This window comes from Thermobia domestica, chromosome 8, assembly GCF_964235325.1.
Source record: "Thermobia domestica chromosome 8, izTheDome1.hap1.1, whole genome shotgun sequence".
Lineage (NCBI taxonomy): Eukaryota > Metazoa > Arthropoda > Insecta > Zygentoma > Lepismatidae > Thermobia > Thermobia domestica.
The window spans coordinates 52,656,882-52,674,998 of NC_137461.1; the positions used below are offsets into that span (position 1 = coordinate 52,656,882).

At 36.8% G+C, this 18,117-nt stretch overlaps 1 protein-coding gene across 2 annotated transcripts in view; it reads left to right on the plus strand.

The window, feature by feature from the left end:
• LOC145692895 (calcium/calmodulin-dependent protein kinase kinase 1-like) overlaps positions 1-18,117 on the plus strand; it is a 1,130,736-nt gene that overhangs the window by 1,079,435 nt on the left and 33,184 nt on the right. For both annotated transcript variants that reach the window (XM_081768448.1, XM_081768449.1), the window contains 3 exons: positions 130-181; positions 7,647-7,808; positions 13,932-14,042. In XM_081768448.1, coding sequence (XP_081624574.1) covers positions 130-181; positions 7,647-7,808; positions 13,932-14,042 — 325 coding nt within the window. The remainder of the gene's footprint in view (positions 1-129; positions 182-7,646; positions 7,809-13,931; positions 14,043-18,117) is intronic.

An 18,117-nucleotide genomic window follows, 5' to 3' on the forward strand; every position in this document is an offset into this window, starting at 1 on the left:
CCACCTTAATTTAAAATGTCTTATAAAATTGTAAAACTTATATTTAATAATTTTATTGCATGTGAAACAGTTATCGTTAATTTATTTTATTCCACATGTATCACTGAAGTTTATTTCTTTCTCTTGTAGGCAATGAAGATTTTATCCAAAAAGAAGTTGATGAAGAAAGCTGGTATTTATGGTAAGTACTTGTTTATTTTATGTAAATCTATAAACTTTTAGATAGTTCACAGCAGTGTTTGTTGGGGGGGGGGGGAAATATTCCTGATCTAGGGAAAGTTGGTAGCAAAATTTAACAACTAAGGAAAAAGGAAGGAATAGTAAGGCTAAAACGCAAAACATCCATAGAAATAAGAGAGTTCGACCGAAATTTATGGATTCCTCCACCTTCTGCTTTTGTTGGAAAGAATCGAGAAGACTCTTTAGGCTCCTTCGAAATCTTTCTTCTTTTGAGATTCTGGAAAATGATATTTCTGCTTCCCCCGTGTCTTAGATCTCCTATCACTACTGTGTGGAACACGAGGGTAGTATTGTGGAAGAGGACAGAGCACAATGGTCAGATTTACTTAAGCCTTTAGTAGTGTTGCGTACGAGGTTTTTCTTCTTCTTGTCTCGAAGAGGAGAACTATCCCTTTTAAATTCACAATGAAACTGAAAACATGACCATTTTCGACTTGAAAACTAGACGAGACGAGACATTTCTTTAGTCAGGTGATTAACACTATTTAACCCAAGCGTCAGATCTCAAACGTTGTTTGGTGTCGATCGGGGATACTGATTGTACGAACATAATAAAGACCAATTAACGACATTTAAAAGTACGCAAGTAACTCGTCGTGAACCTATCGTGGTCGAAAGGATTCTGATGACTTCTAGATAAAAAACAAAAAATAAAATCAGGTCATAAATTTTTTAAATGAATTTACAAATCAAGACGAGAGCTCCCTCGTGGCTAAGCGATGAGCGTACGTGCCTTTGGCGTGGGAGACCCGGGTTCGATTCCCGACGGGAGCTTCTGTGGTTCGGATTTCACATTTTAAACAGTAGGTCCACGTCTCATATAGCCTCGCTGCTGAAAGGGACGCTAAACTAAAATCAACTCTACAAATCAAGACGAGAAACATTTGCCGAGAATCGAAAAGAGACGAGACGATGACTACGAAAATTTACGAGAACGAGACAAGAAAGCTTTATTTCTCGTCTCATCTTTTCTTACGGGCAACACTGCCCTTTAGTTGCGGATATTTCTTCAGAAAAGAAAAAAATCAAACGGAATTTCTGTTAGACTATATTGCAATATATAAAAATGATTTATTTAACTAGTTAAACCTAAACGATGTTTATAACCCACACCTTTCCTTCCAGACGTTGTTTATATTCCACACTACCCTCAGCGGAACTATAGGGTAGCTAACATTTATATGCCGCACCCGTCTCAACAGGAGTGACCGGTTATGTGCTTATATGCCACATCCGTTCAACGGAATTATCGATCGTGTCACTTATCGATTGTAAGTAATGTTTCTTTCGTAGTGGTTCTATGCGAACTTTCATGTTTAGTAATAAGGCTTCTTTGAAGATTCTGGTGGCTTGTAAAGTCTTCTTCAATAACAGTGGGATGGGTCTTTACCTCTCCCGTCTTCACGATTCTTGGTTCGCATTTGCGAAACGGAGAATATTAGGTAATCCTTCTCCTCGAGTGCTGTTGTGATGTCTTCAATGCTGGTATCAATTGGAAGGTGGCGAATAACTACTTCGATAGTTTCAGTTTTCTTGATTTCAGTGGCATATTGTAGTTTGTGTAGGAACAAAAGTTAAGCACAACTTCGTAATCTTCCTGAAGCTCTCACTTAATTTTTGTGTATCTTTTCATGAATAGAAAAAGTAACTCCTTTGCTGCAATATTTAGTTATTAATTGTTGCAATCTATAGCCCTGGGAAGGAGGGCAATCATATATGTATATCCAAGTTTTGGTCACGTCTGGGGTAGTGTTCATATCGTCTATTTTCTCATCCTTCCCAAGTTGAGTGTTTGGAATGGAAGCTTTTTGTGTGTCATCCGTGGCTTTTGAAAGAACCTCATAGGTATTTGATGTTGGTATATGCTCAGACGTCTGTTATGATCTCAGGTTTCTTCTTGATTTCGGTGGCATATTGTACTTGAGTTTAAGAATAAATGTTTTGGAAAACTTTGTAAATCATCTTGAATATTTATGATGAATAGTTTATCATATGTTTGTTACTCTCATGAAACAATATATATGTGGGAAACCTTTCTACAGATATTCGCGATATTTATTTACACGAAGGCTTTTAACTTGAACTGAAAGGGATCACCCAAGGAAGTCCGCTAGCCCTTCAATGACATCCTGAGATTAGTCAGAAGAAGTTCTCTTAAAATGCCAACTGAGGATAATTTTAAACGTCGCTGTGCGATTGCATAGCCACGACATCTCTACACCGCTTCTTGCTTTTAGTATCAACTGCACAGTAAAAACCTCGGAGCATCTATGAGTCCTCGTATTTTCCTAGGGTCATGCGCGCCAACTGCATGGGTGCTCCGGGCTTCGGCACCCATTTTTAGTTTGGACCGAGTTTGAACCCGTTTCTCTTGCGTTTAAGTCAGCCATATTACCAACTGGCTAGGGTAGCCCCAACTTATCCTTATGGTACCGCTATATTCTACTGTATCAGGGCACAGCCCTTTATGATAGTGTTCATAAAAGATTTTAACTAAAAATAAATTGACCAAATATCGAGATTTCCCTGAAAACATATAGGGTAACATTCCCGCCATTGATATGCACCCACATAAATTTTGGAAAGTCGACGCCGTTGTCTAGGATTAAATTATGTGAGACGCAGTTCTAATGTCCTGATGAGCATGAGCGCAGACGCTCTCCGTAGAAGCAGCGATTACCTAAATAAAGTTACTATAAGATTAATGTAAGAAAACATCCTTTCATATTCGCTGGAAGACATTGTAATTGTACTCAAAGTGAACTTCAGAGGAATATGTCGTGGACTTTATTTTATTAAAAATTTGAAGGAGACCACGAGCTGCTTAATGGAATTTAATTAGTATTAGGATTACTAATTAGATTTCTAGGCTTTCGGCATCTAGGCCACAGGCCCGTATCCAGTGGGGGTTAGGGTTGGCCGCCCCCCCTAAATTTTCACTGCACCCCTAAAATTTTCACGGTAGACTTGCAAGTGAACTATAATATGGTAATGAACTATAAGTTGGGTTGGGTCGGCCCCCTCCCTAATTTCTACCGGACCCCGTACATTTTTGGGCTGGTTACCGGTCTGCAGGCCATGTTAGACCGTCACATGACGTCCCTTGGTTATTACACGGCGCGGGAAATTGGGGAGGAAGGAAGGAAGTGACCTGGGACCATTATGTGAGATGCCATCTCGGCATTTCCCTTGTGTGAATGAGGAAAACTCAGGAATACCTCACTCAGGATGTCATATTAGTTCCTAAGTGAAGTCTTAGCCCGACTATGGTAGGTCCCATAGTATTGGAGTTACGAACCTTTAAAGATAATTTTTCATGTTTTCGGCAGCCTATAACTCCAAAATGACATATTTCTACACGCCTGCTTTCTGTCTTATCTTGATGTCAGGAATCATCTCCCAAATGTTGTTGGTGTTATTTTGAAACACTTTGTATAATTCAATGCATATTTGTCTGTGAGTAATGTAAACTAAACGTTTAAGAAATACAGGTTGCATAAACACCAAGGCGAAAATATTTACGTATTCTTGATCCTTTTATAAACTCAGGACTTCTCAGGCTATTAATCACCCTTATTCCTAGTAGTTCACAGTCAGGCTAATCGTTGTCACTAGCTGCACTGCCTCCTACTGGACGCTAAGAGATGTTGTTAACGTGCACACGGCCGTGGTTAACGTGCACACGGGAGGGAACAAGTAGTAATATAATTTTTAATTTGCTGGAAAATTTTCTTTTTTTTCTTTCTTTTTTTTTTGCTAATAATATCGTAGAATTAATGTGTTTTATGCCCTCCCTACTGGTCTAGTGGCAAGCATGTGTGCCTGTGGTTCGATACCCAGTGAGAGACCGTTGAATGCAGTATGGTAGTACCGATCGCACCTTAACCTGTACTTCCATGCCTCACAGGGATATTAAACTTCAACATAATAATAATAATAATAATAATAATATATTATTATTATTATTATTATTATTATTATTATTATTATTATTATTATTATTATAAGGGTGCTGTGTAGTCTTGGCGCACCACATTTTGGAAGATTTACAGCTAAAATTGAATACTTTGCATGAAAAGATATATTTATAAGGAACATTTTCTGCAAGGGAGAGAATTAAATACAAAATAAAAGCTATTTTTTAGGTTTACAAGTGTAGAATTAAGAGTGCAAAATCATTAAAAATGCTTTACAACGGATAAAATAGGTGAGTGCATATGAAAGATAATTCTACCGCCGGCAGTGTATTTCTGCACAGTGCACAGAAGCTGTATTTTATTTTTGCAAGTAGAGTGTTACTAGTATGAAACCATGACAAACTCGTGTTACTGCCAAAACCCACTTCTCTTCACTACCCTCGCTTATACATATACTCACCATTGCTGACGTGTCTGCTCCGTTCGGACGCAACCCTACACTATCGCACGGGACCACCAGCTTTACACTGCACGGACTTGGTTAGATAGCATTCGTGCTTTTTAGTGGCCACCTAGCACAGGTTGGTTTGTGTCTTTCACACTGTAGTTTTTATGCCATACACTCGGAAGACGTACTTATACCCAAATCGTGAAAGAATTGTAATTTTACAACAAATACTTCTGGTAACCTCCTAGAATTTTATCTGTCAAGTGAGATATTTTCATACCGCCCACCGCAAATCTTTTATGGGGCAATAAGAAGAAAATTAGTGAAATAATTATATTTTTTCACAGTTATTTCAAGTGGCGCGCCAAAAGTAAACCTGCGCAGTAATAATAATGTACTACGAGTTGTATTTACATATTATCATTATTATTATTGGTTCAAGTTGAACATGCGTATGGAGTATCACTAGGCTTATCAAATGTAATCAGAGGTGTTCCCCAAGGTTACATTTTGGGTCCTATTGTCTTTTTGATATACAGGTTAGAATATATGTATCCTGCAAAATGTATTCTATACGCTGATGAGATCAGTATGATTATATCAGGGAAATCAGTAGATGTTGAGAGGAAATCTGCCATTTTTACAGACAAAGTAGTAAAATGGTTAACAGCGAACAGATTAATTATAAATCATGATAAATAGATTCTGTTACACTTTCATTTTCCAGGGAAACCTCGTATATCTCCTAGAATAAAAGTATCGTCTCACTTACTCCAATATTCCTGTACGACAAAGCTTCTAGGTGTAACCATAAGAGATCTCTCATGGTCCGCTCATATCTCTACTAGCGTGTGCTTTGCCTTATATAAACTTCAAGGTATTGTGTCGAGAGAAGCACTTCTTAGCTATTACTACGCCAAGTTTAATTCATTAATTACCTTCGGCTTAAAGAAACAATCTAAAATATTACTGAGTCGCCATCATCATCATCATCAAACGCATTTCATTCCCATCCAAAGATGGGCGGGCCTTAGAAGGTGACGCCTTCTCTTGGCCAGAGTAAGAAATATATTATGGATACAAGTGAAGGTAGATGGTCAAAAGAATATTATAATTAGAAGAGAACAAAAGAAATTGTTCTGCGAAATTCACAACAAACTTTCACTCGAATATTATTTGATAAATTTAATTTGTTTCGGGCATAACTCAACTCATACTTATGGAAATTACAATTTTTTTCTTGTCTTTATAAAATAATACGTAACTATCCTTCTTCTGAGCGAAAACAATAAATGTTCTCAAAATTTTACTGCCATCTTCAAAGTAGTAGGTACACGCTTTTCCCCATTGTAGCAATGCTTGCATTGCTTTTCAGCATCGGCTTGCGGGAAAAAATGTCACATAGATATTAAAATACGTGAACCCATCAGTGATCACGCCAGCTTTAATTTCATGGAGGAGCAAATGCAGGGGTGGAGAAGTTTCTGAAAGCAGCTTTTTGTTATTTATTTGGACTAAACTGCCGCAGATGGCGGCCCTAAATAAAACCCACATGAATCTGTTTTCAGCGTTGTATTACAACTTCCTGTTCTTACTTTCATACATCTTACCTACCCCTGTTTCATTTCTGGCCTTCACTATTCACTATAAATCACAAATATTTCTTATTTGCTTGTTTCTTTTGCTTTTTCTCTTACTCCCAAAATGAGTACCTTCGAACTGTTAAGTGTTGCAAACTACACACTACGCATTAATCACTAAAACAATACGGTCAATTAAATATCATCTTCTTAAAGGGTGAGGTTAAATTTACATATAAGTTGCACCATCCGAGCGAGACGTAATGTCACGTGATATTTAGTCCACTTTGCACACACAACTTTATTGATTAAAAAAGTGATTTACTTAGGTTACAAAAGATAGCTTAGCGAGCGTCAGCGAGGGAAGGGGATTAGAAGCCCCGCAGGGCTCGTTTTGCTCCACTTGACGCCAATGATAATACAGCAGCAAACGTATACTAAGTTAGTTAGTAACACAGTGGGTTTGCAACACTGTTAGATCATGCTTTACTGCCACCTCATCTCATTTAGCATCAATCTGCGAACACATAGAGTCCACAATTTAACTTAAATGTTTTCTCCCTTATTAATTACCCTACAGCAATTACCTTTCTAATGTTTGTTATTCTCATTTATCACATTTACTCTGGTTCTGTTAATTTCTTCGTAAATTTTGTATTTCGGGGCCGCCATCTGCAGCAGTTAACCCTTTATTTGTTATTTATTTTTTGTATGCCGTAAACAATAGATTTGCTTTACTTGACCTCAGTGGCGGCCCCCAGTTTTTTAAGTGATAAAAATAATTTAAGCTATTATTGATATATTTTTGAAAGTTTATAGTAAACTCATGATATACCCATGATATCTGAGTTCTGACTGCCCCCAGTTTTTATCTTTTAAATCCGCCACTACTTGACAGCATGTCGGCAGTGAAGGAGCAGAAGTAGCCACCGGCCGCCATGGACTTGTAGGGTTGCAGTAACAAAGATTTTGCCAACTGTGTGATAGTCACCAGTCAAGAGCGCTCATCAGGGGGAGGGGCAAGGTGTGGCGCTCATTTCCCCGTAGAGGAAATTGTACTTCGGAATATCGAAAACCCAATAGAATTTTTAGAATAGTTACAGCAAAATTTGAAACTATATTTGAAATATCGCTTTTCTTGCTCCCCCCCTTGGAAACCACAACATGGGCGCCCTTGTCACCAGTTGTATTTCGTGGTGAATATTTGCTTCGAGTTTAGTAATATTCCTTGACTTGTTCCGATAACTTTCAACATATCCCACAGGAGGTAATCTGCTTATGTCAGATCAGATGATCCGAAGGTATCTTGGCCATATATTACGTAATCTCATATTCTATAATGCCATTCGTTCCTTATATTAAATGACGGCTTCAGACCAGTAGCGAGTTGGACACATTGTTCCTTTTTTATCTTATGAAGTGAATACTGTGAAATATAGAATATACTTGTATTGATTTCAGGTCGGATGGCTCCAAACAGGAAGTGCCCGGGGAAACCAGGAATGGATAATCCTCTGGAGAGGGTCTACCGAGAAATAGCCATCCTAAAGAAGCTTGATCATCCAAATGTTGTGAAGTTGGTTGAAGTCCTTGACGACCCAGTTGAGGACAACCTTTATCTCGGTGAGTTCACTATTATTATTATTATTATTATTATTATTATTATTATTATTATTATTATTATTATTATTATTATTATTATTATTATTATTATTATTATTATTATGGTGATAAATTGGCATATGTACTAGGTCGGGGGTAAAAGTGGATCTGAAAAGGTAGGGGGACGCCTGACGTCACGCCGCCCCTGCGTATCTTTGCCCATTATAATTTTTTTTAGCAAGTGGGGAGACGCCACGCAATTTTCTGGAATCAGGGGGACGGCATTCCTCGCGTTCCCCCTCGCGTTACCCTTGTACTAGGCTTAAACTTACCGAATCTGCTGCTTCGTGTTACTATTATGTGAAGCCCTCTTAAGATCTGTAATTATGTGTCATAATCATTAAAATTCTTAATACCGTACTACTTTTCTACTCTTACGATTATGTTATATTTCTGCACGAACTTTGTTTCTGCGATATTCTAGTATTTTACTAGCAAAAGAAGCACAAAATTTGTAAGAGAGATGTATAGAGTAGTGGTTCTCAACCTTTTTTGCCCGACGACACACTTCAGGTAGCCTATACTGAGCATCTAGGAGATCGCGACACACTTGTTTGATATTTTTATTATAAATAATAATAATAATAATAATAATAATAATAATAATAATAATAATAATAATAATAATAATAATAATAATAATAATAATAATAATAATAATAATATACTTAGGTATTACAATAGCAAAACCTATTAGTTTTTATAATGACTATGTAGCACTGTGCATTATTGCTACCACTGGACGTGTTGACTGATACAATCTGTCTCAAATTATTCATGACTTTTAAATTCTAAAATTTCACGACACACTTTTAGGGGACTGCGTGACACACCAGTAAGTCGCGACACATTGGTTGAGAACCACTGGTATAGAGAGACAGGAATCATTGGTAGTTGATTCAAGATCACAATTTCTACGTATGAACAGTCTACATGAGTTATCTAATTACATGTTTTTGATGCACAGCCTGCCACTGGAACTTTACTTTCCCATCTAGCTGCGTAGATTCACGAATACCTAAGAAATACGACAGACTAAATTAGTGGCGTACACAGAATTTCATCATTAGAGGAGAGAGCACTTCAAGAACCCAAGTTTATATTATTTAGGGACACGCACAAGTTTTGGATTCATATTTTAATATGGTAACATCTATTTTCCCTTAATATTTTGTAAAAGAAGGGATAAGAATTTGGGAACCTATCTTGTATTTATTACTGGAATGGACCATAAAAGAATAAAGACACACCATACAGTGACAATTTTATAGCCTCCAATTAAAGGCTTTCGTTTCCTACACGTTGTAAATAAAAAGTTTCTTCCACAAAACGGGAAAGAATATACTTTTTGTGTTATACCAAGGAGTTGACAGGAAAAACAGGACGCCATATTAATAGAAGAATTCTTAATGAGGACATAAAATTGTGTTTGTAGTGTTGTTAAGTACACTGAGAAAAAAGATGTAGGTGGCGTACTTAAAAAGATAGTTTACATGCGCAATTCCTGCAGTTTTTGGACTTAACGTACAGCAGACGTATAACTGAAAACGCATGTTTTATAATACTTTCTGTATAAGTGTTCCATTTATACGTACTTTCTGTATGAAACAATGTAGGCGGTCAGGATCTCACATACAAATGGACGTATATAACATACAGCTGACGAAGGTAACATAAGTATATGTATGTGATATACAGAAAACTGTTAGATGTCAGACATCCTGCAACGGCATGATGTAACATCTAAGGGCAGTGCCTATGTAGCATACGGATAACGTATGCTCCGTACTGATTTCTGTAGTAAGCAAGAGGATACTGTATATTTGTACAATATACCGCTGTCCGGAGAACGGATTTTTCTCTGTGTAGCGTTACAGGTTTACAGTGGTCATGTAGCCGAATCCGTGGCTTTGGGATCATGTGATTTATAGTTCAGATAAAAATTGTTGGTTTACACGAACGTGTTCTTTGCGGTTCAGCGAAACTTCGTGAATAATGCGGTTATATAAAAGGTATCGCTAGATTTGTGTTTGCTATGTTCTACAATTATTAAATGTTTAAAATGTTATTATCGTAATTAATTTTGTAAGCAACTTTACTTACACTTTCTTCTAGACTTTAATTTCTGGTGTTGGTATACTTCAACGATGTTGCGTTTACGTTGTCTCTTTCGATTAAGGAGAAAACTTGTTGGAGGCAGTGATGCAAACCCATAGGAAAAATCCCATTTTGTATTTGGCATTGTATATATATAATCGACAGTAACAAAATTCTCTTTGAGCGGGAAGTATACTAATAACTCTTCAATTAGCATGAAATCAGTATTACCTGTAAAATTTTCTTACTAAAATGCATACTCATGCAGAAATGACTTGCCATTCTAAAAATAAATAAATAAATAAAATATTTAAGAAACGTGAATAGTAGTTTGTATCTTTTTTTACTAATAAAGAAGAAAATAATTAACGGGAAAAAATAAATATAAAATGGCACACAACCAACTTAGAAAATATTCCACGCAAATTGTCTGGTGATTAAAGGATTCTAGTATTGTCAAAATGTCTGGTGATTCTAATATTGTTACGTTTATTAGAAGAAGATTGCTCACAGGCATGATGTAAATAATAAATGCTTATAACAAACGGTACTTGTATTCGTCAACTTATTTATAAACTATTTGATAAACGTACAAGATCGATATATTGAAGAAAGTAAGTGACATACATTTTTTTTTTAATTTTTCCTATTTTATATATTTTTTTCTTTTAATTTTGTAATAAAAAGAAAACCAAAGCGATAAAGTGCACAAGAGCAGAACAGGAAGGGGCAAACGTATGGCTAGAAGGAGAGAAAATCGAAAACGTTAAGACGTTCTCCTATTTAGGAAGTCTAATATCCTCGGGCGGAAGAACTGAAAAAGACGTAAGTTCCAGAATAGCGTAGGCTAAACAAGCATTCAATAGGAAAAAAGGACTGCTAACATCACGTACGTAAACAATTTAAGACCCTGGTATGGAGCGTGGCGCTTTACGGATCAGACACGTGGACATTGAGAAAAGCTGAAATGTCCAAGCTAAAAGCATTTGAAATGTGGTGTTGGCGCAGAATGTTGCGCATATCATGGACCGAAAAGAAAAGGAATGAAGACGTATTAAAAGAAGCTAATGAAGGACGACAGATCATGAAGATAACAGGAAAAAGAAGAAACAACATGTTTGGCCATCTTATTCGGCACTCCGATTGGTTCACCGTGCAGATAGAAGGAAAGACAGAAGGAAAACCAGGAAGAGAAAGACCAAGAATAGAATATCTAGATGCAGTTACGAAGAAGAGGCCATATAAAAGTATAAAACAGCTCTTCCAAGAGAGAGAAAAGTTTTAAAATTTCCATGTTGCCCATCAACCTGTAGTTGAGGAGAGGAAGAAGAAGAAGTTTGTAATTGGTTTAACGTGGGAAATTCAATAGCAAAATGGGATTTTTACCTATCGAGATAGGCTTTTATAACATTTCCGGTTGGCATTACTGGTTAGAAGTAAGCCACAGCATGAACACCAAGCATAACTTTTTAAAACGATGTTGTTGCTTGTAATAAGTAATCCAATATCCAATAATGTGCCTTTTCCCCGCATACCTCTTCTTGTATTACTCTAACTTCAGTCGACATTTTTTAGAGAAAACTTTGTTTGACCTATTCTTGAAGTATACTAATGCAGCAATACGAGCAGAGATGAGGAGAGCTCCCTCGTGGCTAAGCGGTTAGAGTTCACGCCTTTGACGTGGGAGATCCGGCTTCAATTCCCGGCGGGAACTCAGGTGCTTCGAATACACGTTAAACTGTAGATCCACGTTTCATACAGCCTTGTTGCTGAAAGGGACGATAAATCAATCGGTTAATGAGTAGAGATGAAAATGTAGGATCAACAAGACATGCTGGAAGGATAACAACAAAATTCTACGCATCTGTTTTATATATCAGTCCAGTTGTGTGTGCAAGGTGAAGTTTCGAGACTTCAATCCTCCTCCAGGACCGGCTTTACCATATGTGCAACACTTGCATTTGAACAAGGCGGCAAAATCTGTCGTAACTATATTATTTAAAATAAATATTTCTTGTTGAAAACAAACCTCATGATGATGGTGGTTAAATTTACTAAGCTGACCTTGCATTTGAACACCACATTCATATATCATGCTTAGGTCGCATAAGTTTAAGATCACATGGACAGTGCTAAAGCAAATGATTAAACAAATTCCAGCATGAATTGCTTGAATGTTGTCAAATACAAAAACTCAATTCTCGAACAGTAACGAACACGTGTTCTTTTTAGTTATCACAATTTTGATATGAAAACTAGTCTGGTCTTTGCACAAGTCGTGGCTTTTAAGATGTATTCTTTCTGGAGAAAAAACGGAGCGGTAAATGATGCCATTGCACGGAGCGGCAAATTGCCTAGGGTCAGCTCTGCCCTCTTCCTTATGAGAAAAGAAACAAATTTTTATATTAAGATACAGTATATAGACAAAAATAACATGTACCATGATAGGAGTCCTTGAACCTCCCATAATGAAATTCTTCGTACGTCAGTATAACGTACCAGACTGATGCATACCATAAAAGATATCTTTGACAATCAGAGATAAGACAGAACCTATTGAGCAAAAGGGGGAAGGTAACGAAATTGATGAATGAAATAAAATTAAGTGTTGGTAGTGCTCAATTGGTAATCAAACAACAAATAGTGTATCTGTAAAACCTTCGAGTACGCCTTATTTGCCTGTCAACACTGTCTTCTATCAACTCTAAGTTTCCTGTCTATTCCTTATTCTTTCTGTGCAGTTTACTGAGAATAGAAGCAGCAGACTGTGACTTCACAGAGTATCAGTTGTAAATAACTGATATATATGAGGATGAGTCAAAAGTTATCCTTTTTACATTGTTCACACTGAGCTCTGTTATCGTTTATTGTATTGTTAAGCTGTTATGGTCATATTTATGCTATAAAAGTTTGATCTTAATTCTTCCATTTGTCTTCCTTTCGTTGCAGATAGATCATGGCCTATTCATTAGAAGTTTGCACCAAAGACGAACAACGAGCAGTGATCCGGTTTTTGTGGTCGGAAGATACAGTGGGAGAACAGTGTCTTGCCGCAACGAAGTGTCTACGAATGGATTGAAAAATTCAAAAATGATCGCACAAGGAGGGAGCCAGACGACCATCTATTGCCACAAATGATGATAACATTGAGCGCCGTGACATGGTTCTGTTAGACACTCCGTTGCAGCAAGACACTATTCCCATATTATGCCAAAAGTCTTTGATAGATTGTGGCCCCTTTCGACCACAAAAACCCGATAACTGCTTGTTGTTTCTCTTTGTAGAGATCTGTATGGGCCGAAATGTTTAGCCCCGGCCCGATCCGTGAATTTACAATGTGAGGCCCGACCCGAGTCCGAAATATGTTTTAGCCTTTAGGTTCGAGCCCGGCCTGAGCTCGTGTAATAATCAAATTAACCCGAATTACAGAAACTTAATAATTAACACAAAATTGTATTTTTATTTACAGCAATTAGAGCTTTAATTTCGCCGTTGTGCTTTAAAAGTTCTTCAGAAAGAACGGTGCAATATATATCGTTTTACAGTATATTTACAAAGTTAGGCCCGAGAAATATGGCTGTATATCTAAAACTTTACGGTCCGGGCCCGAAGTGATATATGCTTTGTAGGCCCAAACTCGGCCCGAGCCCGTGCAGACCTCTACTTCTTTGGTGCAAACTTCTAATGGAGCAGCCATGATCTATCTGCAACAAAAGGAAGGCAAATGGAGGAATTAGGATCACATTTTGACAGCATGACAACAACACCATAGCAATAAAATAAAAGACGACAGAGGTCAGCATGAACAATGTACAAAGAGTTATGTCAAAGTTACGGATAATTTTTGAGTAACCCTCGTACTTCATTCAATGAAAGTACGAAAGGAAAAGTAAAATACAAATTAAAATATCAATGAAATCTTTTTTTTTAATAAAGAAAATAACTGGATGTGTTGTTACATTGTTCTCTGGTTTATTTCTTTTACAGCGTTTGAATTATTGGAGAGAGGCGAAGTGCTTGAAGTTCCTACGGACACTCCATTGACTGAAGAACAAGCATGGAGCTACTTTCGAGACGTCATTTTAGGAATCGAATACTGTAAGTATTAAAAAAATAAGAATTAGAAACTATTTTCTCTATCAACTGGGGAGAAAAAATACATAATTTTGATGTAGATGAAATAGTTTAAGCAAGTGCAGAATAAAGCGTACTACAGAAGCAATAGCGTTACCTCAGATTTTACAAGGAGGGGATGGGGCAGGATAGTCCATCGACATGAGAGTTTAACGTTTAACGTTTTTTGTTAGTGTGTTAGTATAGAATTTATTAAAAAGCGTATGCTTCTCAAACTCGGGGAAGCAATTGTTCCTGCCTTCCTCAAATGACGCCCCTGTACAGAAGGTTGATCGACTTATATCTGACCGATTTAGCAACAGTACTGCCATCTGTGCACATGCCCCAGAAACATGAAACACACGTCTTATCAGCGTGGTGTCTCAGCTTGCATAGACTAAGCGGTTAGCATACGCGCCTTTGGCGTGGGAGACCCGGGTTCGATTCCCGGCGGGAGCTCATGTGGTTCGGATTCCACGTTAATCAGTAGGTCCACGTCTCATATAGCCTCGCTGCTGAACGGGACGCTAAACTAAAATCAACTCAACTCAACTCAGCTTGCATAGATTATGCTTTATTGATAGCCGTATAAAATAGTACAATTATGTAATTTTCTCCTCGAAACAAATCCAGAAGCAGAAAGTTATTCCTGTGGCTGTTATTTCCTGACTATTTTCTCTCTCTCTCTCTCTCTCTCTCTCTCTCTCTCTCTCTCCATATATATATATATATATATATATATATATATATATAAAACTTTATTCGGTTTTCTTCATCATGCATAAATAAATTCTTCTTGATTACGCGAAAATATGGACTAATGTTTCGTGAAAATTTTCACAAGGGGTAAGTCTACTCTGAAGAGGATCCCTTTTGGACAATTGTCTCGAAAACTATTGAATTGATTTTATTCAAATTTGATAAATAATCATATCAAATTATGCCACAATTCTTTCCTCATGGAAAAAACTACAAGGGGAAGTTTACTTTTTGGGGTGAGCTTTCTTAGAACAAAATTTTCTAAAATTATAATTTTGTTCATTTTTTCGAATTGAATTTCTCGAAAAGCATGCCATTTGAAAGACCAATCCATGCTGATTACAAAAAGATAATAAAATTGCTGTGTGATTGAGAACTTTTCGAGAGATTCAATGTGAAATGCACGATTGCGCCTACTAGCGACCTACCGTTATTACTCATTTTTGATGGTTTGAGCTTGTTACTGTTTGATCACTTGGGTCCATTCAGAGATAAATTATCCATTGCAAGTTGGATGACCGATGACAAAGACATAATGGTTGAGAATATACCAAGGACCTGCATACCATTTTTACAACTTTAGTGTGTTTAGATTCCGAGTAATCAAAGATTATGGCAGGAGATTTGATGTATCAAGGAAACAATCAAATAAAGTTCGGGTCCATGCTAATGAATCAATTCCGATCACCGCGCGTTCCACAAGGCATGTTACGGAACAAATTATATATATTTTGAATCACCTGTCGAATTTGCTTTTCGCTTTGGTTATGCGAACTTTTCCCGTGACGGATGCAACGCAATTGCACATATAAACTGTTCATGGTGCAAGAAAGTATTTTGCCTGTGTCATTTCTTCATAGAACAGAAGAACAAGTGATCAATTTTCATCTCTAACCTATCATTATTGTGAACAGTATAATGACTAATTTTAACGAAGAAACCCGTTAGTTATTGCATAACAGTTTTTTCTGTTACCTCGGATAGATTTAAATTCTTATGTCAATATTCGTTGCTAATAACGTTGTACTTAACGTGTTTAAATGCGCATATACTTTTTTTTCATATAAACTTCCAAGTTGAATCTCTCGAAAAATTCTCAACCGTACCAGAATTTTATTAGTTTGTTGTAATCAGCATGAATTGGTCCTTCAAATAGCATGCTTAGTTTCTCTGCAGGCGAGTGCTTTCCATTGAACTTCCCTTGTAAGTGAAATTTTCTCAAAACAATGTTAATAAAGATTTGCTTTTAAAGTCAATGAGAGATTACTGAATTGGGAAATGTATTAGTTCTGCTTTCGGCTGCGTACATATAGTTCTATACCGATTTTTTAAAGTACAACACACACGCACACCATTATATATATATATATATATATATATATATATATATATATATATATATATATATATATATATATATATATATATATCATATGATAGATATTGACGAGTATTGGACTTAATCAGTGTTCTCGCTATTAAACTCAGTGGAAGAGAACAAAATATATTGACAATATAATAAAAAGAAATCTATACTCTGAAGATTGACTGCTACTTCTTATAAGATAAAGTGGACTCTAGGGAACCATACAGAAAATGTTGTTCTAGCTTCTATTTTTTTCTCCATCTCGCTCGATCTTTTATTTTCGTCATTCTCCGTTCGTATAAGAAAATTGACCTATCAATCAATTGGGTAAAAGATGCAATTGGCCAGGCAGATAAAATATTGACGATTATTTGTAGGGATACTGACAAGAGAGAGCAAATCAAAGTGACGGCCGTTTCCGCTTAAATTATTCGTTGCTAGGGTAACTTTTTTTTTCTTTTACATTTGGTAATTGAAAACCACAACTACTGATGGGTTTCAGCAACTTCCTGATCTTACTCTGCATTTAGGCTATATCATTCGAACATTCAGATATTACTGAGAATTTACAATCTCCCAGTATTGACTTGGTAGGTTTCAATTAGGTTGCTTGTCTTTGTCTTTCATTTTTTTTCTCTCTAGTTGGATTTCCACTTTTGCTCTTTCGAAGGCAAGTTATTTTTACTAGTCGATACCTTATATGTTTCGTTTTGTCTCCTAATCTAGTCTCCTAGCTTCGTCCATTCGTCATCATTATAAGGAATACTGCCCATAGATTTTACAGGTCCCAAACACAATTCATGAGCTCCCACTGTTGTTAACGCCTTTTTAAATGAAAATAACCAGTAACAAAAAATATCTCTAAAGTCCTGTGTTATTAATGGATTAAACTTTATTCTTGTTTTAAGCAGGGGCACGGTGGCTCAGTTTTAGAGCGCTTACCTCTGGTTCATGGGGTCTTTGATTCGATTCCCGCCCAAGTAAGTTTGTGGTGAACAACATCGTGCCCGTGAGTTTTCTCGGGGTACTCCTCTTTCCTCCCACTTTCTCATTCCACCAATTCTTTCATAATCATTCACTTGCCTTAATTATAGTCTCCTTTAGCCTAACAGGCATAATCGTGGGACATTATACTGAAATACTTAATTTTCATTGTTGTTTTGGGCAGTCGATAAATTCGTATTTTTAAAACAAGGCTCGGTCCGCGAGCAGCAAACTTTTGCTTATCGGGGGAACCTCATGCTTCTCTGCCCGTTTGCGTCATAACTGATATTAAGCTCATAGCCAGCGTTGCCAACCAACGCAAAGTAAAGTGTGTGTATAGTCGTTCAGTTTTAGTGCCGGTGGCCGAATACAGAGATTAACAGGTGCCGAGTGCAGCATATGCTTCTGTGTCGCTCCATCTGCATGATCTTTGTGTAAGACAAACGTCCAAGCAAGCAGTGCCTATTCCAACGTATTAAGGTATGTGTACAATGGTTGATCAAGGAAAATCCAGCGAAAAGAGACATTTGGAAAGACCACCAGTTCATCCCTGGAAGTCAAACATTTTGCAGCAATATATGGCAATGGTGCATCGTGTCTGTTGTGTAATGCATACATCATACCAAAATAATATAACAATGAAAGGCATAAAAATTTAAATACGCGGATGAATATGATGCAGACGAAGAACATTCAAAGATTTCGAAAGACCACAAGACAAGTAAAGAGGTACGTTATATTGATAGTTCAAAGTTTTGTTATCGAAGTCGGATCACTGAATACTATTAACATTTAATTTTGTCACTATAATTATTAATAATATTGATACTGCTATTATTTAATATTAACACTCAAACAAAGTTGTAGCATTTCGCTCATCAGAAGCAACATATAAGCTGTGCCATAACTTGTGTGGGGTAGGGGCAATTTGCCCCTATCTAAGCTTCTTAA